We start from the raw sequence: 21,926 nt of genomic DNA, 5'->3' as shown, positions 1-21,926 counted from the left end.
AGAGCGAGGGTCATTCGCTTATCTTTGTTCTTTCATTTTTTCCCATTTATTCTTCTGGGAAATGTTTTGCTTACCTTAAACTCTGTGATTCGACTGTCAACAAATATTTTAAAATCTTTTCTATATTTGTCACTAAAATTATTTTACTAAGAATAATAATATTTTTTTTATCTTTTCAATTTTTTAGTTATTATAAAATGACAATGATGATGCAAAATTTAAATAAAGTGGAACAATAGGTCACCTATTTATCCAACGTAGATATTAAGCATTGTCGAAAATTTTGTATCACTTTTTGTGTAACATATAATACAGAATAAAACATATATGAAAGCATAAAACTGTTTTTTTGTAAAGTTTACCTCTATTGCTTCAAATTTATCATTTTTATTTTGTGAAATAAAACATATTTACTAAACTTTCAATTTATTCAAAGAGTATTAAAGAGATGGAATAAACAATTATATTTTTAGAAATTTTTTTATTTTTAATTTAAATTACAACATATCGGCGAGAATATTAAATATTTTCAACAATAATGGAAGGTTTTAATAGTTATGGGCACTGATACATTCCATTGTAAAGCTATAAACTTTCATAACTATCTTACACTTCTACCATTATAACTGTTGTCCTAATTATTATATTTTTATCAAATATTAAGACGGAGAGTTCAGCTTCGAAATACACCTTATTTATAAAAAATTTTCAGCTTTTTGAAAAAATATCTAATTCGTCTATATAACTATAATAATATGAACTTTTTTTTTTTAATCGTAAATAACTAAATAATAAATATTTTTAACAGAAAGCTGATTAGATTAGATATTTTTTTATCACGTCATGCAAAAACAATTTTTTCAAACTCTAAATGTATTTAAAATTATTTCTGTTCAATTAAGAAACGTCATTCATATAAAAAAAGTAAATTATTTTCTTAAACACAATGTGGTATAGTGATATCTGTTTTAAGTGAGCGTTATAAATTCTACGTTACGTATAGTATTTATTAGGTTCAAATAATTTGAGACGGTCTGTCCAAAAGTAAATAACAATACACATTATCAATTTTTGATAGTTTTTAAAATAACTGTTGCTGGTTATTATAGCGACTATTCAACAATAACATGACTATTTTTAAATGATATTTTTTCGTTTTTGTCATCATCATCATTCTCATTTTGATCTTCTTCCTCACCCTTATCTTCATCTTCAGCGTCATCTTCATCTTCGTCACCATCTCCATATTCTTCACTACTAACGTCAATGCTATTATTATCGTCATCGTCATCAATATCAACATCTTTGATGTCCTCCTCTTCATTATCTTCATTAAGATCATTCTCATTATTTTCTTCGTCTACATCTTTGTCTTTATCGCGATTTGTGTTTTTAATTACTTTGTTATTCAAGCTTTCTCTTAATTTATAAATTTGAATCTTATCATCATTTGAATTAATTTCTTTGTCGTCGCTACAAACGGAATAGTTGTCAGGTACAATTTCAATAACTTTTTCTTTATGATCGAATATATCTTCATTGACACCCTCAGAGTTCTGTGAAAAAAAAAAATATATCTATATTTATACATATATCTGTACAATTAAAAACATTTTTCAAACTTCTTAAACTCTTTTATCATAGTTTGAAATTAATACATAATGAAATATCCATTATCAATATAATTTTATTTGGTATGAAATATAATGAACTACACATAGAATTTTATTATAAAAATAATTAAAGCTTCTATGAAATAATACACACATTAAAGATATTTTTTTTAGTAAAATTTAATATGTAACGATAAATAAAATTCTCACAAGTTTTAATTATGGAATAAATATGTAAACTAACACTAAGAAAGCAAATAATAGACTGTTAATTTTTTTTTTTTAACACACCTAGACCTTGTGTATAATTAATGATTTGGAGCAGACAAGTAACAACTGGTGGTTAATAAAAACATTCAAGATGGTTAGCAAGGTCGTTAGGTGAGAAAATTAGATAAATAAAAAATTCACCGATAAAAAATAGGCTCCGTAGATTCATTTGAGACTGATGATAATTCTAATACTTTCTTACAGGTGGAATTTGGTCGAGACTGATGAGAGATAGCGTCATTTTCCCTGATAAGACAACTGGAACTTCGTTATTTTCCTCAAAATTTTCAGCTTGAGTTTTTGAATCCGTAACTAGGAGTTCGCATTGCGATGGAAGCGCACCTTCAAGATAAATTGGCTTCGGTGGTGATTTCTCACGCTCAAAATGACTAAATCACAAAAATATTAAATATATATTAATAGTGTACAAATAGCCTGTAGCTGATACGTGAATACATAAATATAACTATTTATTTAATGTCATTTATCATTTTGTTAATTTTAAATTAACTTACACAACGAATCATTTTTTTTTTTTATGAAAAAATAACATTATACGAAAATAATAAGCCCTTGATTAGTTTTTTAACAATAAAATTAGATAAAAATATTTTTTTTTTATTTATTCAAATAACTGATAACTTAAAAAATGAAGTTGTAAGTGATATTTCATTAAAAATTTTTTGACTAGGAAAGAAAAAAAAACCTTATTATGTCTAATAATTATTTACTTAGGTGAATGAGATATTATTGGTGTTGAGGGTCTACTGATTTTTTGCCCTCCTTCGCAATTTGCGGTCATTTCCATCCCCATGACTTTCACTGTAGGTGATGATCGATCTAATTCTTCAACACTGCAACAATTGCTATCCGTACATTCTTCCTATAAACCAAAAAATTCATTTGTAATTTAACAAATGAGACAATAATTTTTCGCTTTAATTTGTCTAATATCAATGAAAAAGCAATAAAAATTAAATCATAAAGTTATTAATTACTTATAGTAATAATAATAATAACATTTAAAATGATTAAAAACATGCTTTTATATTTTATCTGTTTATAAATTCAAAACAGATGTAATCATCTAAAATACAAGTAAATAAGTTCATCATTTAAATTTTAGAGTAAATATCTATTAATAATTAAATCTAAATTTAATTAAATGGATCAACCAGCTATTGAATAAAAAAGATTAATTTGATTACTGATTAAAATATATAATAAATACCACTCGCGTATCGTAGGACGAGGTGAAGCATAAACAAATACAGAAACGTGCGTATCTAGTTATTCAAAATAACTAAAAATAAAAAGCAAATAATAACAATAACTTTTCGAAACGTGTCTGATAAACCTGTGTATCTTGCTGTGAAGTCGGATTCTGTGCAACTGTACGAGATAGGTTACCCATTTGTACAACAATTCTCTCCATAGCGGCTTCCGTGTCGGCCAATCGTTGAATTAATTGATCTACCTCTATGTCTCCTGCAGCTTCTAGTGCCCAGCATGTGCAACATTACCACACTGATTCAGATCATCAACTCTCGTGCAATTTTATTAATTAACTATCATGATTTTTAGCTATTATTTATTATTTATTTATTTACTATTTTGATATACGAGTACTGTTAAATGCTTATGATATTATTATTATCGCGTTCTTATCTTTAATTTAAATTCAAGATTATTTTCATGTCGCAAAATACATATATGGTGATAGGTGAGACAAGAATGTGTTGTAAATTCATAAAAATATTAAGGTGACGTTTAAACATATATAAATATAAATATTTATTACTTACGTTGTTTCAGCTCATCAATAGTCGGAGTTCGTTTAGTTAATTCTGGGGATTTTTCTTTACGATAATACGGCACTCCAGTTATAGCACTTGTCAATATTTCTGGATTAAAAACTCGATCACGAAATTCTTTTTCAGCTTCGGGATTTGAATATTCACGATAAATATCATTATTCGGATTTTTTCTTAATACCTGAAAAATAAAAAGACAAATTATTTATTTTTATAATTTAGAAAGAAAATATAAAAAAAAATTTAATCAAATAAAAAAATCTATACCTTGGTGATTGTATAGAGAAAAAATAAAAGAATTCCAACAGTATACAGTGGCATAATGATTCCCATACTGCTACCACTTCCGCCCTGAGGTGTGATTACACGGCCTGGACCACCCATTGGTGGTCTCATTTTATGTGAAAATACTTGTTCAGGTCTTCCTTCTACTCTTGGTACAATATGTGAAGAAGGTATTGCTCTACCACGTTCTCTCATTGCTGGATGCAAACCTCCCGCATGGGGAGGTAAACGACGCTCTTGTTTAATTGGAGCTAAAAAAAAAAAATTTACTTTGTTAATAAGCAGTACATGACATGATTCTTGATAACAAAAAAAAGCTCATTGTTGAGATTATAAAATTATTAGGTAAAGATTAGTAAGTATATTTTATAAATAAAAATCATCAGTAATTTTAGGAAACTATTCTCTGTATACTTGATTTTTTGGCAGTACACCAAAATTGAATGAACAACTTGAGCTAGCAATCCATATATATCTACTGACCTTTTCAAAGGTGGAATCCTTTGAATTTTATTTCATGTTAGTTTCCATAAAGAATTAATAATTAGTAATAAGTAACAAATTGTTATTAATTTCACTCAATATTAAAGAAGCTATTAATTAGCTATATTAGTCAAAAATTAATAACAAATTTTTAAGTATAAACTCTTACTGTGTGGCATTAAAATATGATATCTTATAAGATGCGGAGTTCCTAATCGTGATAAAGATACTCCAAAATTAATTTTAAGACATAATGAACTATTAAATGACCGAATTTCTTCAAGTACTTGTTTATATGTTTTTCCTAATTTTTCTTCTTCAGCCAAAAATGATGACAAGTCAATACCACAACGTGATAATACTTGTTCACGACAGAAATTAATACTTTGGGGAGATAATTTATTTATATTTACAATATCTCGTACTCGTGGATCAACTTGATGGTGATTCAATATATTTTTACACATTTCTTGTAAAATATCCACTGCGTTGACATCCGTTTCAAATATTAAATCACAGCATACTAAATGATAATTAATTTAAAGATATCAATACAATTTTTTCCGTTCGTCAATGCTAATTTTCAGAATCATTTCTGAATTCACTTGAACTTTAAAAATTATTTAATATTATAAGTAATTAATATAATAATTAAATAAGCTTACCAGATCCATCAATAGGTGAATGAGGAGTATTACCAGGTCCAATAAGCATCGGATAAAATATTTTTGGCCATAATATAGCAAAACAACCAGCAACAACTGTTAAAACAATTAATGTTTTACGTGGCCCAAAATCACTTTCACCAGACATTTTATTTTGTACTGTGTCGTTCGCTATTCGCTGATAATGTCGAGTTTTATCCATTATCATTTACTTGTTTTTTTTTTTTGCCTATTTTTATTATTTATCTTTTATATTGTTCGATATATTTTCGAAGTTCGTAGCATCCAGGTTGATCCAGGGACACTACTCACCACTGATAGTAAACGACCAAAGAATATAGATGATCAGGCTTTTCGCTATTTTTGTCAATAGAGCAAGGTCGTCGCGCTCAAGTTTTGAGCCCCTGAACATCGGAGCAAACTTTTCATTTTTTTTTATTATAAAAAAAATTTTTTTTGTTATGTAATAAAAATAAAATATATTATAACTATCAGCATTATAAATAATTTTTTTACTTAAAAATATTTATGACTCTGAAAATAGCAGACACCCGAAAATTTTTGTTTTCAAAAAAAAATTAAATATTGTAAAAAATAATTACATTAAAAAAATGCTCACAAAAACAGATCATTATCATTTGTATTTATTTTTTAAATTTTCATCTTAAATATAACTAAATATTTGAAAAATAAAATAGAAGTTTTCAAATATTTGCTACTTTATGTATACATCCCTAAATACGTTAATAATGATTGATATAATTAAAATAATATATCTATAACTATGAGTTAATTTGTATTAATAATATTAAAATTTTAAGTATAATATTAATTTTTATACTTTATAAAATAGCTACTGAGAATTATTTAAGTATGTATATTCAAGTTGAAATAAAACAGTAAATATTTCTCAAGATAATTAATTTAATTTTATTAACAACTAACACTAAAGTGAATTCCTGAATAGATATTCGTACTTAAAATAAATTCGAAATTTACAGTAAATATTTTCATTTATTTACATTAATAAATTATTCAGGTCCCCCACGCTGAAATGAAACAAAAACTAATAAATAAGCGAAAAAAAATTGAAAGAAAGTATAAATAAATTATGCTAAATATTTTACATTGATGTATGCGATTTCCTTTTCATCAATAGGTCTTCGCTGATAACGTGGTGGAATTTGAAAATCTTCAATTATTGGTAAACTGATAACACCAGGTCCAGTTGCTGCTCCTTTTGCACTAGAAAGAGACGCCCCTGAGCCTACAGATGGTGTTGTAGTCACGGACGGTTCTAAATAAAACGCATTTTATTATAAATATACTTTCACTACTCTTAAATATTTTTATTAATTTAATAAATATTATTGATGTATTAAAGATCACCTGTATTTCCTCCTTTACGAAATCTAATCATCGGTAAATGGGCTTGAACAACCTGTAAAGACAAATAACATTTTTAATCAGCTAAAATCACGTAAATTAAATAATGATTCATTTTATAAATAAGTATCCGAGTTGCTTTATATAATTTTCACAATAATATCATTAAAGAACATACCTTCCAACTCTTCGAAGCCATTATTAATTAAAATTTTTCTCTACTTAATTATTAGTATTAGAAAAAAATACAACGTGTTGTTAACTATTGATAGAAAAAGTTATTATGGTCAAAATTTGTGTTGAACAAAAACAAGAGGGCGTCTAAGTACCTGTGAAAACACGCTGATTTACTTATCTTGATTGAAATATTTACTTGCATTGTTATCAGAAACGAAATAAAAAATACTTAAAAAGAATAAACAAAAAAATTCAAATGCAAACCTTTAATTTTTTTCCAATTTATAGAAATAATTATTTCTAAGATTTTTTAGTTGTTTACTTAAGCTAATAAGTGAAAAAAAAAAAAAAAAAAACGCGTTATATTTGGTTTGATTTATAAATTTTTCAAAAATGTCAACTGAAATCACCGGGAAATCGAATAGTAATAAGAAATTAAAAGAATATCATGAATCTGAAGGCCTTTGTCACGAACGTGCAGAAAAAAATCGTCAACGAGCATTATTGTTGAAAAAATCAAAACTTTCTGCCCATTCTCATTCTCAAGAGTAAGTTGAAGATTTTTTTTTTATTCAAGATTTAAATATTTTTATAGCACACGGTGACTTAAAACCACATTTAAGTTATCTTCACACGGGACTTAACTAGCGAATTATTGCATTGTGTACCTTACTTAATTCACGCGTTTACTTATTTCACGAATAGTTTATAGACAATAATAAACTTAGAAAAGATATTTTTATACATCAAAATATAAAAAAAAAAAGAAAAAATATTATGTAATTATCTAAAAAAGCATAAGAAAACAATAAAATAGGAATAATAAATTTTCATATTTATGGTTAACTTGAGCTGTCAAAAAAATATAAACATATATACTGACTGAAATTAGCGCTTAATAAATTAGTCCAAATACCGAAGTATATATTTTTTATCTAAAGTTATAAAGTTGAAAATATTCTGTAACATTGAAACAATTTAATTAGTTATTTATTGTAGCATTATAAAATACATCAATAATAAACACAGAACAATTATCGTATTAATAAAATTAATATTAATAACATTAATTAGAATACTTGAAATTATAATGAGAACATTAAAATAATATAACAAGAGATGTATAAAAATACTTGATGAACAATTATTTAAATTTTTATACAATTTTAGACTGAGCTGCATTTTTCACAGTACAATAATTAAAAATACAATTACTATTATTTCCATGAAAAGTAATTGTACAATTATTAAAAACATAAGGTGGTTTTGTATCCATGTTCGCTGAATCCTCAACATACAAACCAACAACTGGATCGTAGAAAATTTCTTCAAAGCGAATCTCCTTGCGCATTTGGTCCTTTTGAAATAAATCTTGAGGTTAAGACTTTAATTTTTGTCCTAAGGTGTCTTCATTTTCTGCATTTGATGAACTTGAACATGGACGAGTAGATGGAGTTTGTTCCGATACTGTTGTAATTTCTGGATTCGTCACTGAGCTAGAAGTAGGAATTGGATGATTGACTCGGTTATTTAATTTAATTCCATCGCTAATCTGCTCACAAATTTTTTTTTTATTATTTAAAGAGTCAGCAACGTATCCAAAAGCAACTCCACTAGATTTCCATCCACCATGTCTTTGGAGCGTAGTTAAATCTGCACCAGCATCAACTAATAACGTCGCAGAAGTTTTGCGGATGGCGTGACCGGTAAACCCTTCAGGATTCGGCAAGTTTAGATAGGCAGCTATTTCTTTTGCTATTTTAGGGATTTTATTAACTCCAATTGGTTGGTTGACACATTTACTATTTGTATATTTTAAGAAGAATCTTTTAGTTGTATTTACTTTTGGTCTGCATTGCATATACTTTATACAAATATTATAAAACTCTCCTGTTATCGTGAATGACCTTGGTACATTATTTTTAGTTTCATCAATTTTAATATACAGCACAGACTCATCCAAATTCTTAACATCATCGACCGTTAAGTTTATAAATTCTGCTCGTCTGAGTGCACCAGCTATTCCAAAAATTAAAACTGCCTGAAATATATAATAACAAATAAATCATTAAAATTAATCAGTGAATCGGTAATTTAAAAGACGAGTCTTACTTACCTTGTAGCCTAAATAAACTTCATCGGGTGCTTTATTTAAAAACTTATTCACATTTTCTTTAGAAAAAACTAGGGATTTTTTTGATCGATGTCCTGTAGATTTTTTTTTAGAAACAACGTTAACTGTTTATACTGCCCGATATCTATTTTATTTAATGTATTTATAGTACATTTTAACATAGAATAAGTAGCCCATAAACTAGAAGGTGCATAGCTTTCCGACAGATGAGCAAAATAGGCTAATAAAACGTCCTCACAAAACGAATTAGTTTTTCCTTTACACCACTTTTTAAACAAATTGTAACGTGCCACATAAAGTTTTTTAGATTTTGCAGGCAACAAATCTAATGTTACTTAATTTTAATTAATATTTTAATGCATTAGAAATGATAAAAATGATAAACTTAAACATAAATATTATGACAGCTATAGACAGTCGTCTTTGGTCAATCGTTAACAGAAAGAGAAAAAAAAAAAGAAAGACAAAGCGTTACTGCTTTGCTTGCTCTGACATTATTTTTGTCTTTATAATTAATAAATTTTTAATTAATTTGAAGTTTTTTGATTTGAAGAGTGAATTTAGGTCACTTGTACTATAAAATAGTGTACGTTACGCGGGACTTAAGTAGCCGATTATTGAACTTTGTGAACTTAATGCACTCGCTTCGCTCGTGCATTAACTTCACACGGTTCAATAATCGGCTACTTGAGTCCCTAATATCGTAATGTACTATTTTATTCTAATAACATAAACAATTTACTCAGAAATGAAGAAAAACATAAAGATGAAGCTGTCCAAGGTAGATCTATCAAGGTACAAGGACAAACAGTTATTGATACTGGAGGTGGTTTTTTAATTGAAGACGACGATGATTTGGAGCAGCAGATGGTATTGTTGTTTTTTATTTTATTTCATAAATTAGTGGTTTGTATTTTAATATTTACATACTTTTCAGTTAAAAATAGAAGAGATACCCGCACCAATAATAGAAAATTTGCCACAATGTGAAGAATGTAAAAAAGATTTTAAGGATTCATACCTATTGCAGAAATTTGATTATGCTGTTTGTGATGCATGCAGGTACACTAAATCTATAATTTTTTTTTCTTTTTTTAAAATAAAAATAATTGTTGTTTGTTAAAATTTGTATACGGTTTTAAATAATGATATTTTTATTATTTGAAAATTATTTTAGAGATCCAGATGATAAGCATTCATTAATAACTAGAACAGAAGCAAAAGAAGAGTATTTATTAAAAGATTGTGATTTTGATAGAAGAGAACCTAATCTAAAGTATATTGTAAAGAAAAATCCACATAATCCACGTTGGGGTGAAATGAAATTGTATTTACATTTGCAAATTGAAAAACGAGCTCTAGAAGTATGGGGTACAGAAGACGATTTATTAGAAGAACGTGAAAAACGTGATGTTAAGCGCCAGGAAGGAAAATTAAAAAAATATAATAAAAAAGTGATCATTTTTTTATTTGTTATAATTAAATCAATATTTCATGCATTATCTATAAAGTAAATATTTATTATTTTTTTAGCTCAAACAATTAAGAATGGAAGTAAGAAGTTCGATTTATGATAAAACCAAAAAATCATCTCACACCCATAAGTTTGGCGAAGATAAGTACAATGAAGAAGATGATACATATACTCGTGTTTGTGTTGAGTGTAATTTTGAAGAAACTTTTGAAAAAATGTGAATATTCAGTTTGTCCGCATAGTTATTTTATACTCAAAAAAATGATTGTCTATAGTAGTTTTTTAAAATTAATTTATTGATTGAAATAGTCAAATGATACGTATATAACAACTGTATCTAGTTTTAATAACAGTTTACATAAATTTATTCAATGCTAAAATATTTTGTGAGATTAAACGATTTATTTTATACAGTATTAAAATATTAAATTCAAACAAATAATTTGTTAAGCCTATCTAGATTATTTTTTACATTTTTTTATAATACCAAACAAAAAAATAAAATGTAATTCACAACGTCGAATGATAAAGTTATAACTAATAGACAAACAATTATTCGTACATAAGCATTAAACAAATAATGTTTTATTTTGTAATAAGTTATAAATAAATTTTTTTCCATAAATGATAAATGCAACAAATGAAGTTGATATATTTCTTAAACTATTAAAAAATAAAATTTGCTTAATTTTAACGATCTTGGTAATTAATTACTTTTGCGTTGATTCCACATATTGTACTATATACACTTCTCACAAAAATTAAAGGAGCAAAAAAAAAATCCAAATTTTTGGGGGTTTTTCAACAGACTTTAACTTGAAGAAAAATGGTCCTACAGCAAATAAAAAAAAAAAGCGAATTGTAGCTCCAAGTGTTTAGTTTTTGGATCCGAGTTCCAAAATTTTTTTTCGAGTAATCTCAAGATAACCACCGAGAAAAAATTTTCGAAAGTTTTTTAGATTTTCGTTTTAGTTTACGGACTTGGAAAAAATTTTTTTGACTTGACCTTTGTAGGGATCGAATAACTTGTTTATTAAGCTTCAATTCATTTTTTTTAAGACCTCGATACGAGCATTTCTCGCTGAGATATCGGTGTTTGAATGGAAAAGGATCATTTTGTCTTTGACTATGAATATCTCAGCAACCGATAATCACACAAAAAATGTAAGGTTGGTTTCAAAAATTTGAATAAATTCTCTACAAAGATCAGCTATTGATTTAAAAAAAAAAAAATTTTTTTAAGTCCGTAGACTAAAAAGTAAAACCAAAAAATTTTCGGAAATTTTTTGTTTGGTTATTTTCTTGAGATTATTCGAAAAAAAATTTTGGAACTCGAATCCAAAAACTAAAAACTTGGAGCTACAATTTGTTCTTTTTTTTTTTTTTTTTTTTTTTTTTTATTTGCTGTTCAACCATTTTTCTTCAAGTTAAAGTCTATTTATAGAAAATCCCCAAAAATTTGAATTTTTTTCTTGCTCCGATTCTTTCTTGTATGTATTACATTTATGTATGTATGTATTACATTTATCTACTTCACATTAATTAATTTTAATTAAATTTTAAGCAATAAAGTCTAAATTACACAATTGAATATCGTTTTCCATTCATCGCTTAACGTAATAAAAAAAAAAAAAAAACAATTAATGATTATCGCGGCAGTCATAAATTCTCATAAGTTTATAATTTAACATAGTATGAATAAAAAAAAAAAAATAGCGAAGTATATTCCATCTTATAATTAATACTATAATGATAATGAATACTAAGACTAACTGGCGTTATTCGTTCTTTTAAATTGTGGTGTTGACAATCGATTTGGTACTAGTAAAGATAATTTTTCATTTCCAGTTGATTTTACTGGATTACAAACAGCTGTAGATGAGCTGAAATATACATCAAATAAAATTAATAAATAACATTTTTAATTATTATGATATCAATTTTTATTAAAAATATATTTGTGATAATAAATCTTACCGATTATGTCTAAGATGACTTTTGACTAGATGACCGGCAGTAAGAGCAGCCATGAGAGATAACTCACCGGCAAGAACAGTGGCACAAACAATTCGTGCTAATTTATTAGCGTTCGTACCAGGTTCTTCTTCATGAGCACCTTTAACACCCAGCATCGCAAGACACGAACTTTGAGCTGGTAATCCTGTTCCACCTCCAACTGTACCTATTTCAATACTAGGCATTGTACAAGAAATATATAAATCATTTCCGTCTTCCCCCCAAGGCTCCATAAGTGTTATACAATTACTGCTTCCAACATTTTGCGCTGGATCTTGTCCTGTCGCAATAAAAATTGCAGTAACAACGTTAGCAGCATGAGCATTAAATCCACCAATACTACCAGCAACAGCGGATCCAACCAAATTTTTATTAATATTCACATCTACTAATGAATGAACTGAAGTTTTTAAGACAGTTGTTACGATATCAGCAGGTACAATGGCTTCACACACAACGCTTTTACCTCTTCCTTCAATCCAATTGACAGCAGCTGGTTTTTTATCAGCACAAAAATTACCACTAAGTGACAATATTTCCATATCCGTAAAATAATCTTTTATGTATTCTAATGCTTTTTCAGTTCCTTTTGATAGCATATTCATCCCCATTGCATCACCAGTTTTCCCAACAAATCGTATAAATAATTGTCTACCAGCAATGCGAACGTGAATTTTAGTTAATTTGGCAAATCTACTTGTTCCATCGAATGCCCGTTTAATTTCAGCATAATTATCAGAATTTTGAATCCATGCCATAGCTTCACTTGCACGTACAATATCTGGAAACCTAACTACTGGTCCTCGAGTCATTCCATCATCATAAACACGACTTCTTATACCGCATTTAGATATTGCTCTACATCCTCGATTTGTTGATGCAACGAGACAACCTTCGGTTGTTGCCATTGGTATATGAAATAATTCACCGTCAATTAATAATGGACCTGCGACTCCAACTGGTACAGGTATGTATCCAATAACATTTTCACAACAAGCTCCTAATACTTTAGAATAATCGTAATTGAAGTAAGGTAAATCTGACAATTCATCGTTGTATTTAGCAGCAGCGGTAATTAACAAGCGACGAATACCAACACCACGTTCCATGTCATCAACTGCTTTCTCTAATTGATAAGGAAGAATATAATTATGTTGTACTAGTTGAATCACTTCTTTATCTGTCAATCCACTGGCTCCCAACTTAAAAAAAAAAAAAAATCAATTATAAAATTAAGTATAAACTACAATTTACCATTGTAATAAAATTAATCTTACCTCAGAACGATATATTGCTAAGCAATCTTCAACACTCCTTGGTTCAGGTTCTTCTAAATAAGATGATAATTCATTATTCACTTGATCAGCATTGTTGTAAACTTTAACATCTGTTTGTACTTCTTTGTCCTCAAGTTCAATATGATTTTCATTACCAACTTCAATCCAATTGTCATTCATTTCAGTTAAAGGAAATACTGAAGTATGAATATTTGGTAAAGCATTACCAAATCTTTGTCTTAAAGAAACATCGAGAGATGTAGCGTGCATTGTATCCATATTTTCATCCAACGATTGTGTTTCAGGCGAAGTTTCTTCCTCTTCTTTGAATTGTAATTGTTTAGCAATATCACCTTTGTCTTCAATAAAAATAAATTTAAGCGCCAAAGCTAGTAAAAGTATTAAAATGACAATATTTTCTGCACTGATGGATAGCCAATTCATAAAGTGTTCTGTCAAGTCATCTGGTGTCTTCGATTTATTGTGATTTGTTATAACCACATGTGAATTTATTGGTAGAGATGTGACTTCTACCGGATTATCATCATCATTGTGTTTAAATGGCCAACGACTGAAAATTTTTAAATATAATTATTATTAAACAACAACTAAACTATTTTAGTAAAGTTTAAACTTATCGTACTAAATAAACGTATTTTAGTTTTAGAAAAGAACCATGTGAATTCTTGAGTGTTCATTCACAAACTGAATAATCAAGTGCCTTGACATCTGCAGATGATAAGAATTTTGTCTACCATTCATAAAGAAAGAAATGTATTTGCAAATTTTTTCGCTATACTCTATGAATGTTTAATCTTTTGTCCACAAGTTATTATTGTCACATTTATGAAATATTTACCTTGACGCAATATATTTTTATTTTTTATTCAAATAGTTATCGATATTTAAAGTTATTTAGATTAATTACGTATATGTATTTGTATATATAAAATTATTATATTATTTTAAGATATCTGTGACGTAATGAATATAAATAAAATTTTTTAAAAATCTTTGTATTGAATGTAAAACATGAATGATATTATATCTTAACATTACATATTTAGTGAACCTGATCTGCTGACTAAACTTACAAAGAACCATTTAACAATAAATATTACGGTAGAAAAAGGTCAGATTAGAGATAACATTAAAATCATAAAACTTTTCATAGAACTAAAAATTATATCCTTAGACGCTTTCCAAATTTTTAGAAGCATTTAAAAAACATCATTCATTGGCTTTAATTTGAAAGTTATCATTACTAACATATTATTTTATATTATAATACTATTCATTGCGAAATTAAAAATAATTTTTTTCACCTTGAAGAACAAGGTCATTCATATGATTCTCTTCGCTATTAAGATAGATATATTGCTCAACAATTAATCAAATAATTATTATATTCACTATATATAATAAGCCCGCAATTTTATTCAATTTTTTTCTTTCGTTCAAGAAAAATAGAACGGATATTACGACATTTAAATTGAACAATTGCGTATTGAGGCATCGATTAACATTAAAAAGTAACTTACCTATGAGCATGAACAACAAAGAGACCTGCGATCATTATCAACTTAACACGTTCTACCACTGGATTCGGCTTTTGATCTTCTTCATTTAATGAATGTAACATTAATATTGTATCAGCACTTAGGGTTCCTACTCCAATATTAGTTCTTGACAACTGAAAGTTAAGGTTTGAGTATTTTTTTTATTATATAAATATTATAAAAATTCAAGTTCAAAACTATAATAATAATAATAATAATAATAATAATAATAATAATAATAATAATAATAATAATAATAATAATAATAATAATAATAATAATAATAATAATAATAATAATAATAATAATAATAATAATAATAATTACTATTATTATTATTATAATTATGAACAAACAGTAAAATCTTACCTCAAGTATTAATGACAAACAAGCTGGATAAAGTGTCATAAATACAATGTAATTGACAACAATACCAAGGCAAGCAAAGCTGCAAAGTATTTCAAGTCTTTTTACACCTGATAGTAATCCTATTCCTATAAGAAGAATTTCTACAAGCGTATCCAAAGTAATTGTAGGCCCTAAAAGTGACATCCCACGAGCAATATTCGTTCTCACTTCTTCTTGACTTTTTGAGCTTAACGCTAACTGCGCCAGCACTCCAGCTTTATTTAAATCAATGAGCAATAGAAAGAAGAACAAAGCATCCCTGTAAAAATGTATTAATTATTAATCACTAAAATAATTATTAACTTTTTGTTCATAAATAAATAGTATTTTAACCTACTTGAGATCAGAAGCGTCACTACGGCTAAAGTTAACAACACTGGTAGTAAATATAACGCTGGAGAAAACGATAAACAGGATTGCAATACCTAATAATTAGAATAATTCATTTTAAGTAAAAATTCATTTTTAGTTCAAAAGTAAGAATATTTCAACATGGATTTATATCTATGTAAAATAGAATGAAATTTAAATGATATTAATCAATATGTATACGTATAATGTAAATATAAACTAATTACTATCGAGTAGCATTGACATAGAATTTACCGACAGTATGAATTCTTAACTAAAACATTCTAATGTCTATTAATATTTCAAGGCAACAATAATCATCTTCATTCTATATAACGAATAAAAAATAATTTGGTAATCGAGTATATCACAATCACGATTTGAGTATCAAATGAAACGCTATCGCTTTCCACAGAACTTTCACTGACGCTCAATGCTTTCACACGAGTACGATGCTTCGTCCAAGTGCAAGATCCGGTTTTATCAATGGTACTAAATCGATGAATACTAATTATATAATTTCATTATTATAATTACTTAATAAACAAATATATTTTTTTTTACCTAAAATCCACTTAGATCCAAGCTTATAAAGATTGCGAAACTGATGGTAGCTAAATAAAATAGCTAAGCATCGTATTATTGTCATTACAATTACATCCACAGCATTGTGATCCTATAGAAACAAAGCAAACGTGTATTTTATTAACTTTAAAGAAACTTTTTAATCAATTAATTACTTTATACATATATATACTTACATCGGAATTACACCGCCCATTCCAACAATTTGAGGCGCCAGGTAATCTTTCGTCTTTTGATACTGAATTTCCAGTATCCAAATTAAGCATACAAGCTGTTAGTGTCAGTGTTGTGACTATTATTTCTAGTGGATGGCTCACACAAAATCTGCCATGAATTTCAAATAATTTGGCCAACATTTTTAACGATGAATAATTACACTTAATATGAATCAAATAAATTCTGTAAGAAAAGAAAAAGAGAGAGTGGTTAAAATTTAAATTACAATAAAGCTTTCTATTTTTTTTATTCATCTAACAAACTCCGATTTTTCATTTTTACAGTAAGGTATTCAACTAATACATAATACAGATTCAACACATTGTTATTAATTTGTCATTACACATTTGCGGTTCGTATTTTTTTTTTTTTTTTTTTTGTAAACTTATAATTTACGTGCTATTGTCACTCGATAATTAATATTTTAATTTTAATTTCTCTTTTATATATTTTTACCGTCAGGTATCATAAAGTTTTCATCATAAAAACAAATTTATTTGGAAATTGAATTGGTTTTTGACCAACAATTTACTTTACTATTTAGATAGTCAAAATTTATTTATAGACCAAATAAAAATTTAACTGCCCATGATGATTTAGTATTTTATAAGTAAGAAGCAATATTCATAAAAAAAACTTTTAGATATTTGAGCTATGTGATTGCACATAGACACTACACGTGTTATATAACTTATGAAAAAAACTAATGCTGCCAAGGTCGCCGACTTTCCGTATATTCCAATACTTAGCTGAACAATGACCTCTTTTTTTTCAATTACTCTATGTAAATTATTTCACATTAAGTACGCATTATAATTATAATTAAACTCAATCATTTTACTAACGATGCTTACAAACAAACAGTTTCTCCTAACTGAGATTAAATATAAAAAAGTTAATAATTTTAATTTGATTGAGTTAATATTTATGAATACTTAATGTAACTTTGTTAACAATGGATAAAATTGATAGTCAATTTATTAAAAAATGGAAATAAAAAAAAAATATGATTGTCACTAAACAAGCTGCCTGAATCAAGAAAGAGTTTCGACATTAAATCTTAAGTATTATACTCTCCACCTTTCTCTTGCGAGATAGACGAGAGAGTTAAATAATTTACTCATCACTTTACAAAGTACTTAACAACATCTACATTAATATCATGTCCGTGTAATAATTTGGCATAAAATAAATAAAACCAAAGCGTAAGAAAATGAATTCTGGCGCGGAGTTTCAAGTTCCGGAAGAGACTCTTGCGAAAGCACCACCGAGAAAGCTTCATTATAATGATGTACTGATTTTTTTAATGTACTTTGTACGAGACTTACATTGACAAGTATTAGAATAAAATCTGATTAATATATTTAAATAATAAATTATCTGTTGTTTCAAGTCAAGAATAATAATTTCTGCATACATTAAGATTTATTTATTTGTACATTTTTTAAATTATTATAATTGTTGAATTTATATAGACTCATGTATGATTTTCAAAAATAAATTCGTCATTTTTACATACCTCTTATATAAACTGACCAAAAATATCCTATTGATTAGATGTCTTTATTAAAACACTGATTTGTAAATTTTTTATTGAAAAAGAAAAAAACACACAAAATTCCTATTTTTGTTCAATTGTACATGTTTAATTAAAAAATAATTTTCTATTATTATTTAAAATATTGGATAATATATTTAGAAGTTTTTTAAATTTGGTAAATTTAAATGTACAATTGAGAGCTTAAAAAAAAATTTAAAGGGACATATTGATGTACTATTATATTAAACTTGAAGACCAATAAAGTAACAGTTATAGTTAAGGAATACTATTCGAATTCGCAGACAAGATACCACACGATCTTGTCATTAAATGCGTGCCATATGAACGAATGAACAGAACTCGACTGGCAACAAGAGCCACTTCTTCGTCACTAGTACTCCGAAACTCTCCCGCTCACTTAAATATTATAGTATTCTATTTACATTTAATATTGATAGAATTCAAATAATTTTTTAATGTCAAAACCCATTAATCATTTATTTAAGCATATACCTATACTTATATGTGTAATTAAAAGAGTTTCAAGACAATTCATTAGTATTCACATATTGTTTTCAAATTTAACATCACTATTAACAAAATTTGAACATTAAAATTTATATTAATAAAATTTTAGATATTAATTTATAGATATTGATTGACAAATTTTTTTGAAGATAAAATATATAATTTAACAACTAAAGTTTTTAAATAAAAATAATTTCTTAAAATTTAAATTTTCTGGGGAAATCCGTCTACGTATGAATTTAAATCGCAGTACTGCACGATACTATTGTTCGTGGGTTTTAAATATATCTTTTTCATCATTACTTTTATATTAGAAAAATATAATTTAGGAGGGAAAAAAAAATCAATCCTATGTATATTTTTTTTAGAATACGAAATCTTTAGTGTGGAAGAGAAATCTCTCTTCAGGAAGGTCAAAATGTTTTGCAAACTTTTCTGGTCTCGAAATAGCTCAGTTTTAAATCTCCAATTCTTCCAAGTAATTTTAATATATACAATATAAATTGAATAATTAAATAATGCTATAAATAAGTTATATTTTTTCAACTCGTGAAGCAACTTTTTATTTTTTGTACCGATCATGCAATTTTTATAAGATCTTCGAACTTAAAATTTAAACAAGAAACTAGTTTTTAGCCGGAGCTCATAAACAATTTTACCGAAAAAGTTCTTTATAAAAAAAACTAGGAAATTAAATACAAATTGGGGCTCGATACATGATTTAATAATCTAGCTATTATTTTTAAATTGTCATTTATTTTATTAAAAAGAAGTTTTTAAGTAAAATTTTAATTTATTTTTCAAGTACAACAGGAATACTTCTATTTGTCTAATCAAGTATACGAAAAAGATCCGTTTTTAATATAATGGAAATAAAGAATGTGATTGTCAACACAAATATGAGTGATATAAATATCACAATGTGTAAATTTTATATTCGGCTGACGTATCTAGAAATGTACAGAAACGTGTTTCTTTCATTGAAGCAGAATATCCGTTATACTTACGAATTTTAATTTATTAAATTTAAAATGATTAAAGATGAACTGTATAGTCAAAAACGATATCGTTTATTCAAAGGAGAACTAAACAAACAGAATTTATAATTTATAACGACATAGATATTAACAAACATTTAACAAGTTTTTACGATTTTTATTGACAAATCAATTATTAAAAATATGAAATAATAACAATAACTTATAGAAAATAAAAAATTCCACTTGAAAAAATTAAACAAAACTGGTATATGCGTTTGAGATTAATCAAAAATTTTTTTCTATACATTCAAATTATACTATCAGTAAATTCTTTACAAAACAAGACATGTTTAAATTTATAAAAACATTTAATCTAAGTATGTTAGTTTATTGTAAGTAATTCAATTCATTTAAGATTATGACTTTAAAAACAATAATTTGTTCTTAAACTGTACTAAACTAATCAAATTACGTGTTTATAAAAATCATCTCTCTAGAGACAATATTATCAAGTATTTTTATAAAGGTACAAAGAGAAAGTGAATGTTTCAAAAACTATATATGTGTATACTAAAAAAGTAAACATCAAAAGTAATCATCAATAGATTGTTTAGTTATTTTTAAGCTTGAGAATTTTATACTTGTCACGACTTGATGATTCGTTAAAATAATATAAACAAAATACACGTTAATGATATGATAAATTGCGAAGTATCTCAGTTAATTTATACTTCCTTTTTGTAATTTACGTCGAGTATATGACCGTTTTAGTTTTGCTGACCGTGGCCCCTTTATGTCAAAACTTTTAATGAATGATTTAAAGATTTGATGATCAGAATATAACAATTGTTTAATTGAGTCATTGTTTTGTTTAGTTTATTTTTCAACGTCTCAAACTTGATCTTGAAATTGATGCAAGTTTTGAAAGGTTAAATTTTTTTGAAACTTAATGTTTTTGAAAGAATTATTAAACGAAGTATTTTTTTTAAATAATTAAAACATAAATAGATATGGAAAAAAATTGTGATATTAAAAATAACAGACATCAGAAAATAAAAATATTTTTTTTATCAAATGAATTATTTAATTCATAAGTTATGAAAAATTTACAAGTAGGAACTTAAAAAAATTATGATTATATTTTTTTAAATATTTTTTTAGTATTAAATTATTTCTCAAGTTAAACTAAAAAATTTGATGCCATTGATGACTAAAGTTGACAGACATTAAAAAATTCTTAGAAATAGAAGCAATGAAATTATTATAAAAAAACTCTATAAGTAAAAATTAATAAAAATTGTTAGTAAAAATTTTTAGAAGCATTTCTTATTGCTTATTAATATTGTAATTGATTTGTTATAAAAATTTGTAAAATTGATGGCTGACAGCTAACTTAAGTATCATAAAAATTGTCAGATGTCTGTAAATTCCAAAATTAAAAAAAATTAATTTAAAAAATAATCTCCTTTACAGAAAAAAAAAACTAGAAGTAAAGTAATTTATTTTTTTGAACTAAAAAAAACAACAATTTCTGAGTTCTAAGTCATTGTTTTTAGAAATTTTTTAGTTCTAACATTCTCATTCACTTAATTAATAAATTTAAAATTTACCATGATTTAGCTTTCTGAAGAATTTAACTCTAAATTACCAGATAGAAAATTTTTTTTAAATCAAGCATATAGAAATTTTCGTTTCAAATTGCATCACTCGTTGAAAAATTATCCTGACTAAAGTGGAAATCTATATAATAAAACTTAATAATTTGTAAGTGCATATTTTCAATATTGTTATATATTATTAGATAATTCGTAAAATTAACTTAAATGGTCAAGGGTTAACTATTTTTAGAGAAATGTGTCGGAAATTTTTTATGAATTAATGATCCTTATTTTTAAATAAATAATCAGATAAAATGATTTTACTTAAAAGAAAATTGTTTTAATATTCATTGATGTAAACTATTATTATTTTCTAAGTTCTAGGTCATTGAATCGAAAATGTATAAATTAAGACAGCTGATTGTTAAATACCTTAAATATTTATTGTTCTATAAATTACATAAAACTACTTACGTTTTATTAGCTTAATAATTTATATATTCCCCAGTGTATTATTGTTTAGTTTTACTTAATTTATAAAAAATAACTATAAAAATTTGACACATT

The 21,926-nt window shown here is 26.2% G+C and overlaps 6 protein-coding genes across 9 annotated transcripts in view; 2 read left to right on the top strand and 4 right to left on the bottom strand.

Annotated features, from left to right (window-relative positions):
• LOC123259742 overlaps positions 1-21,926 on the top strand; it is a 418,255-nt gene that overhangs the window by 317,255 nt on the left and 79,074 nt on the right. The window lies entirely within an intron of this gene.
• On the bottom strand, positions 465-5,505 carry LOC123259732 (resistance to inhibitors of cholinesterase protein 3). Of its 2 annotated transcripts, XM_044720398.1 has the most exons (8): positions 5,131-5,505; positions 4,635-4,988; positions 3,965-4,233; positions 3,689-3,878; positions 3,241-3,380; positions 2,615-2,766; positions 2,086-2,272; positions 465-1,556 (listed from the first exon to the last, which is right to left on the bottom strand). In XM_044720398.1, exons 1-8 carry the CDS (start codon positions 5,336-5,338, stop codon positions 1,113-1,115), a joined length of 1,944 nt encoding a protein of 647 aa, XP_044576333.1. In that variant the 5' UTR covers positions 5,339-5,505; the 3' UTR covers positions 465-1,112. The 2 variants fall into 2 exon arrangements, with proteins under 2 accessions (XP_044576333.1, XP_044576334.1); XM_044720399.1 differs by lacking the exon at positions 4,635-4,988 and having other exon boundaries at positions 5,131-5,502.
• LOC123259756 (28S ribosomal protein S36, mitochondrial) lies at positions 6,037-6,857 on the bottom strand. Of its 2 annotated transcripts, none has more exons than XM_044720440.1 (4): positions 6,695-6,857; positions 6,520-6,571; positions 6,258-6,427; positions 6,037-6,196 (listed from the first exon to the last, which is right to left on the bottom strand). In XM_044720440.1, the coding sequence occupies exons 1-4, from the start codon at positions 6,713-6,715 to the stop codon at positions 6,149-6,151; spliced, it is 291 nt and encodes a 96-aa protein (XP_044576375.1). In that variant the 5' UTR covers positions 6,716-6,857; the 3' UTR covers positions 6,037-6,148. The 2 variants fall into 2 exon arrangements, with proteins under 2 accessions (XP_044576375.1, XP_044576376.1); XM_044720441.1 differs by having other exon boundaries at positions 6,037-6,179.
• On the top strand, positions 6,996-11,102 carry LOC123259743 (DNA repair protein complementing XP-A cells homolog). Its single transcript, XM_044720420.1, has 5 exons — positions 6,996-7,241; positions 9,574-9,697; positions 9,765-9,889; positions 10,005-10,281; positions 10,361-11,102. The coding sequence occupies exons 1-5, from the start codon at positions 7,087-7,089 to the stop codon at positions 10,520-10,522; spliced, it is 843 nt and encodes a 280-aa protein (XP_044576355.1). The 5' UTR covers positions 6,996-7,086; the 3' UTR covers positions 10,523-11,102.
• On the bottom strand, positions 7,836-9,478 carry LOC123259753. The gene is made up of 2 exons (XM_044720433.1): positions 8,810-9,478; positions 7,836-8,734 (listed from the first exon to the last, which is right to left on the bottom strand). The coding sequence occupies exon 2, from the start codon at positions 8,552-8,554 to the stop codon at positions 8,072-8,074; it is 483 nt and encodes a 160-aa protein (XP_044576368.1). The 5' UTR covers positions 8,555-8,734; positions 8,810-9,478; the 3' UTR covers positions 7,836-8,071.
• On the bottom strand, positions 11,703-21,922 carry LOC123259728 (3-hydroxy-3-methylglutaryl-coenzyme A reductase). 2 transcript variants are annotated; one of them, XM_044720391.1, is made up of 9 exons: positions 21,834-21,922; positions 16,674-16,896; positions 16,477-16,588; positions 15,899-15,986; positions 15,523-15,820; positions 15,136-15,287; positions 13,595-14,165; positions 12,279-13,519; positions 11,703-12,184 (listed from the first exon to the last, which is right to left on the bottom strand). In XM_044720391.1, exons 2-9 carry the CDS (start codon positions 16,851-16,853, stop codon positions 12,070-12,072), a joined length of 2,757 nt encoding a protein of 918 aa, XP_044576326.1. In that variant the 5' UTR covers positions 16,854-16,896; positions 21,834-21,922; the 3' UTR covers positions 11,703-12,069. The 2 variants fall into 2 exon arrangements, with proteins under 2 accessions (XP_044576326.1, XP_044576325.1); XM_044720390.1 differs by lacking the exon at positions 21,834-21,922 and adding an exon at positions 18,233-18,366.

Source organism: Cotesia glomerata, linkage group LG2 (assembly GCF_020080835.1).
Source record: "Cotesia glomerata isolate CgM1 linkage group LG2, MPM_Cglom_v2.3, whole genome shotgun sequence".
In the NCBI taxonomy this organism is placed as follows: Eukaryota; Metazoa; Arthropoda; class Insecta; order Hymenoptera; family Braconidae; genus Cotesia; species Cotesia glomerata.
This window is presented reverse-complemented; position numbering and strand designations above follow the sequence as displayed.

Bases quoted from the DNA above. Each gene is read 5' to 3' on its own strand.
- LOC123259753 (XM_044720433.1), bottom strand. From the start codon at position 8,554: ATGCAATGCAGACCAAAAGTAAATACAACTAAAAGATTCTTCTTAAAA.
- LOC123259743 (XM_044720420.1), top strand. From the start codon at position 7,087: ATGTCAACTGAAATCACCGGGAAATCGAATAGTAATAAGAAATTAAAA. The intron at 9,698-9,764 runs GTATTGTTGTTT...CATACTTTTCAG, and splicing joins ATGATTTGGAGCAGCAGATG to TTAAAAATAGAAGAGATACC. The intron at 9,890-10,004 runs GTACACTAAATC...AAATTATTTTAG, and splicing joins GCTGTTTGTGATGCATGCAG to AGATCCAGATGATAAGCATT.
- LOC123259756 (XM_044720440.1), bottom strand. From the start codon at position 6,715: ATGGCTTCGAAGAGTTGGAAG. The intron at 6,572-6,694 runs GTATGTTCTTTA...TTGTCTTTACAG, and splicing joins TGGCTTCGAAGAGTTGGAAG to GTTGTTCAAGCCCATTTACC. The intron at 6,197-6,257 runs GTAAAATATTTA...CTTATTTATTAG, and splicing joins AGGAAATCGCATACATCAAT to TTTTTGTTTCATTTCAGCGT.
- LOC123259732 (XM_044720398.1), bottom strand. From the start codon at position 5,338: ATGATAATGGATAAAACTCGACATTATCAGCGAATAGCGAACGACACA. The intron at 4,234-4,634 runs GTAAGAGTTTAT...TTTTTTTTTTAG, and splicing joins TCATATTTTAATGCCACACA to CTCCAATTAAACAAGAGCGT. The intron at 3,879-3,964 runs GTATAGATTTTT...TTTATTTTTCAG, and splicing joins TTCTCTATACAATCACCAAG to GTATTAAGAAAAAATCCGAA.
- LOC123259728 (XM_044720391.1), bottom strand. From the start codon at position 16,853: ATGTTGGCCAAATTATTTGAAATTCATGGCAGATTTTGTGTGAGCCAT. The intron at 15,288-15,522 runs GTAAGATTTTAC...CTTAACTTTCAG, and splicing joins GTTTGTCATTAATACTTGAG to TTGTCAAGAACTAATATTGG. The intron at 12,185-12,278 runs GTAAGATTTATT...TGTATATTTCAG, and splicing joins AGTCATCTTAGACATAATCG to CTCATCTACAGCTGTTTGTA.